General features: G+C 56.1%; 1 protein-coding gene across 1 annotated transcript in view; it reads right to left on the bottom strand.

Moving 5' to 3' along the window:
- BTK (Bruton agammaglobulinemia tyrosine kinase) overlaps nucleotides 1-1844 on the bottom strand; it is an 8348-nt gene that overhangs the window by 5230 nt on the left and 1274 nt on the right. Inside the window, 2 exon segments of the mRNA XM_010290466.1 lie at nucleotides 1-122; nucleotides 1705-1786. Coding sequence (XP_010288768.1) covers nucleotides 1-122; nucleotides 1705-1786 — 204 coding nt within the window.

Raw genomic sequence — 1844 nt, 5'->3', positions numbered from 1 at the left:
CCTGCTCTCCAGGATCTGGCAGCCCATGGCATTCTTGGCCGTCTGGGAGCAACAGAGGTACTGGCCATCGATCCAGAAGCAGGGATGATACTTCTGTACCAGGTCACTGTTGTACCGGATAACTGTGGCAGAGGAGGGGAGACATGCGTGACCCAGGGCTGTGTCCCCAGCGTGCTGTGGAGAGCTCTCCGCTCCCTAAATGCCCCATTAAATCATTTCACAGCTCGGCTGTGCTACTGATACACAGTCACATGTGGCCCTGCTGCTCGGGTTTCCCTCAGGTCATTGCTTGTGTTCCATCATCGCTGTAGCTTTGCAAACTTTGTGCCACAAAACCACTAGCTCGAGGAGGGCCAGGCCTTTCCTCTCTGATTTGATCAAAGCTCTTCAGCAGCTCTGCAAAGGGACACGAGCATGCTTGGAGGGCCAGGTCCTGCTGTGACAGTCCCTCCTGCCAGCTGAAACATCCAGCATCCCCAAGGCTGCTGAGGCCCACAGTTCACAGCTCTTTTGAACTCTTTTTCAGAAGTGGGGAGGAAGGCCAGTGCTGTGCCTGGCTTGTCCATGGGGAGAGCAGGGTAGTGCCACCATCCCCCACCTGCTCAGAGACCTCCCTTGCTGGGAGACTGTTCCCTTGCCAGGCAGGTGCCAACTGGCTTCCTCATACTTCTCCCCAAACTACAGGGACAACTGGATGTGCCTATGCACCACCTCCACACGGTGCTGGCCCACAGCAGCTTCACGGAGTGAAGAGAGCCCCTTCTCTGGCAAAGCAGGATGAGGGCATCCCGGCAGCAAAAGGCCAGCATTTTCTCTCCCCTTTTCCCTGTGGATTTTACCCTGGCTTCAGCTGCCACAGCAACCTCCCTCCCATAGCAGGGAAGTGGGAAGAGGGCTGGCTGCCTGCTGGAGCAGAGCAGCAGGGCTGTCATGAAATAACCAACTTCCCTGTTATCAGCCTGCTTTGCTTCCGCCTCACTTGGGCAAACTTCCTTGTGTCAATTCGAGCAGCTAATCTCTTCCCACCAGCACAAAGCCACAGAAAGATACACATGCACCAAGAGACACATAGGGGCAGCTCCAGCACATTTCAGCTGACTGCAAGCACCCAAACCCCTCTGCACAGTGCTGCTGCAACACACTCTCAGCTTGAGGAGGTAGCACTCACACAGCTCAGCGTTAGGTCAGCAGCACTGAGCAAGGCTCGGGGTGGGTTGCAAGAAACGCTCCCTGGCTTCCAGCAGGCTTTTTGTCTGTGTTTCCTAAAGCACTGGGGGGGCTCTACCCTTGCCTTGCATGTCAGTACAGCTGCGTGGCCACATCTGCTATCTCCTCTTGCCCTCAAATAGCTTCTGAGCCTGCTTGAGGTAATTTGGAGCAGGCTTGTGAGGGCAAGAAGCCTCAACCAAGGTGGCTGAAGTGCTACAGAGGTCAGAGGGTAACAGAGGTGAGGGTCCATCCCCCCAGAGCAGGAGTGGCTGGTGTCAGCTCAGGGATGTTAGGGATTGTGCATGGGGGGAAAGGCCTTATGAGTGCGCTCGTCATGAGAGATGTTTCTGATCAGTAGTTGCTCTTCCGTAGACATGGGATAACGTAACCACGAGATAGCGAACAGCCGGAAACCTGGTGCTCTGGGTCATACCGCATGCACAACCGATTGCTTGTGTTTGCTTTCCCAGGGAGCCGCAGAGCCCCCAAACTCACCACTCTTTAGCTGATGGATCCAGCGTTTGCGCAACTCCTCCGTCGGGGAGAAGACGTAGAGGGGCCCTTCGTCATATACCACCTGCAGGACCACATGCCTCAGCGCCTCGGCTGGGGGTCTCCCGGGGAGGATGGGGGGA

The sequence above is a fragment of the Phaethon lepturus genome, unplaced genomic scaffold (assembly GCF_000687285.1).
Source record: "Phaethon lepturus isolate BGI_N335 unplaced genomic scaffold, ASM68728v1 scaffold23407, whole genome shotgun sequence".
Taxonomy (NCBI): Eukaryota; Metazoa; Chordata; class Aves; order Phaethontiformes; family Phaethontidae; genus Phaethon; species Phaethon lepturus.
This window is presented reverse-complemented; position numbering and strand designations above follow the sequence as displayed.